The 1,545-nt window shown below is 42.2% G+C and overlaps 1 protein-coding gene across 1 annotated transcript in view; it reads right to left on the bottom strand.

The window, feature by feature from the left end:
• The window catches only part of LOC101851344 (protocadherin Fat 1), a 27,186-nt gene that overhangs the window by 15,098 nt on the left and 10,543 nt on the right, over positions 1-1,545 (bottom strand). Inside the window, exons 5-6 of the mRNA XM_035969314.1 lie at positions 1,271-1,467; positions 309-475 (exon numbers count right to left, since the gene is read on the bottom strand). Coding sequence (XP_035825207.1) covers positions 309-475; positions 1,271-1,467 — 364 coding nt within the window. The remainder of the gene's footprint in view (positions 1-308; positions 476-1,270; positions 1,468-1,545) is intronic.

The raw sequence follows: 1,545 nt of genomic DNA, 5'->3' as shown, positions 1-1,545 counted from the left end.
CACACACACACACAAACAAACACACACAAACACACACACACATACACACACACACACATGCACACACACACAAACAAACATACACACACAAAAGTAAGCAAAATATCTAGTCTTGTTTTTGGTTTTAGAAGAGGTTTTACGGCGCCAGAAGATACATTAGAGCCGTTACAAGACAGTAACAAACAAACAAAAAAGAAGAAGAACGGGAGAGAAGGACGATAGAATGATATTCGATAGGAAAGAAGGAGGAGCCTAGCAAACCACCCCAGAGCACCCGCAAACCGTCTACATCAGCTAGTCTCGCTCACTGGTATCTTGGAGGGTCCACGTCGAAGTCCTCCGCGAACGTGAGTTGTCCCAGCCTGCTGTCGTAGTGAAACATGTGGCTGTGGTTGCCGGGGACAAAGGTCAAGGAGATGGCGTCGTTCTCGGGGTCGGTGATGTGGATGTTGGGCAGGCAGCTCGACATGCCCGTCTGTCCACGCGGAAAACACCAACATCAGACATAAACATAGTGATACATTGGCAGATAAGAGGATAAATAAATTAATAAAATAAATAAATAAATAAAAAAATAAAAATTTAATGAATGAATGAATGAATGAATGAATAAATAAATAAATACACGAAAAGAGTATCGAATAGTTGAATAAATAAATAAGTGAATGAATGAATGAATGAATGAATCAATAAATCAATCAATCCATCAATCAATCAATAAATACACGTTACTGATATGATACACACCAATACCCATGAGGATGATACAGGTGTTTTCACGCCCCCATCGACACAAATTAGGTCATTTAGAAAGCTGGCTTTGACCCCCGCCTGTCAGAACCCACCCGGACTGGGAGGGATGCAGTAGCTGTACAGAAAGACTATGATACTCCATAGAAATGTTTCCCCACTAAGGAGAGAAGTGGTACTGGTGACCCATTGGCATCATCGTGATTAAGAGAAGAGAGAAAGGGGAGGGGTAGAAAGAGACAGAGAGAGAGAGAGGGGGGGGAGAGAGATAGGGAGAGAGAGAGAGAGAGAGAGAGAGAAAGGGAGAGAGAGAGGGAGAGAGAGAGAGAAAAGAAAGACAGAAAGAAAAAAAAGGAAAGACGGAGAGAAAGAAAAAAAGACAGAACGAAAGAAAGAAAAGAGGAAAGAAAGAACAAAGAAAGAAAGAAAGAAAGAAAGAAAGAAAGAAAGAAAGAAAGAAAGAAAGAAAGAAAGAAAGAAAGAAAGAAAAATAAGTCACTTTACTTAACCAACAACCTACCTTCGCCTCCTTCAAGGCACAAGAGTACAAGTTCCGGTCAAACTGAGGCGGTTCGTTCACGTCGGTGACGTCAATGGTCAGTGTGTGTGCGGGGGAGGTGAGGTAGCCGTCGTGGGCTGTACAGGTGATATGGTACTGTCGGGGGACCCTCTCGTAGTCCAACAGGCCGGTCCCTGGTGCAAGGCTGATGTCACGGTCTGGCGAGATTAGACAGTTTTTGGGTTGGGTTTAAAAAAAATAATATATTATTATTATTATTACGGTATTTAAATTTT

Source organism: Aplysia californica, unplaced genomic scaffold (assembly GCF_000002075.1).
Source record: "Aplysia californica isolate F4 #8 unplaced genomic scaffold, AplCal3.0 scaffold00137, whole genome shotgun sequence".
NCBI classification, from domain to species: domain Eukaryota; kingdom Metazoa; phylum Mollusca; class Gastropoda; order Aplysiida; family Aplysiidae; genus Aplysia; species Aplysia californica.
This window is presented reverse-complemented; position numbering and strand designations above follow the sequence as displayed.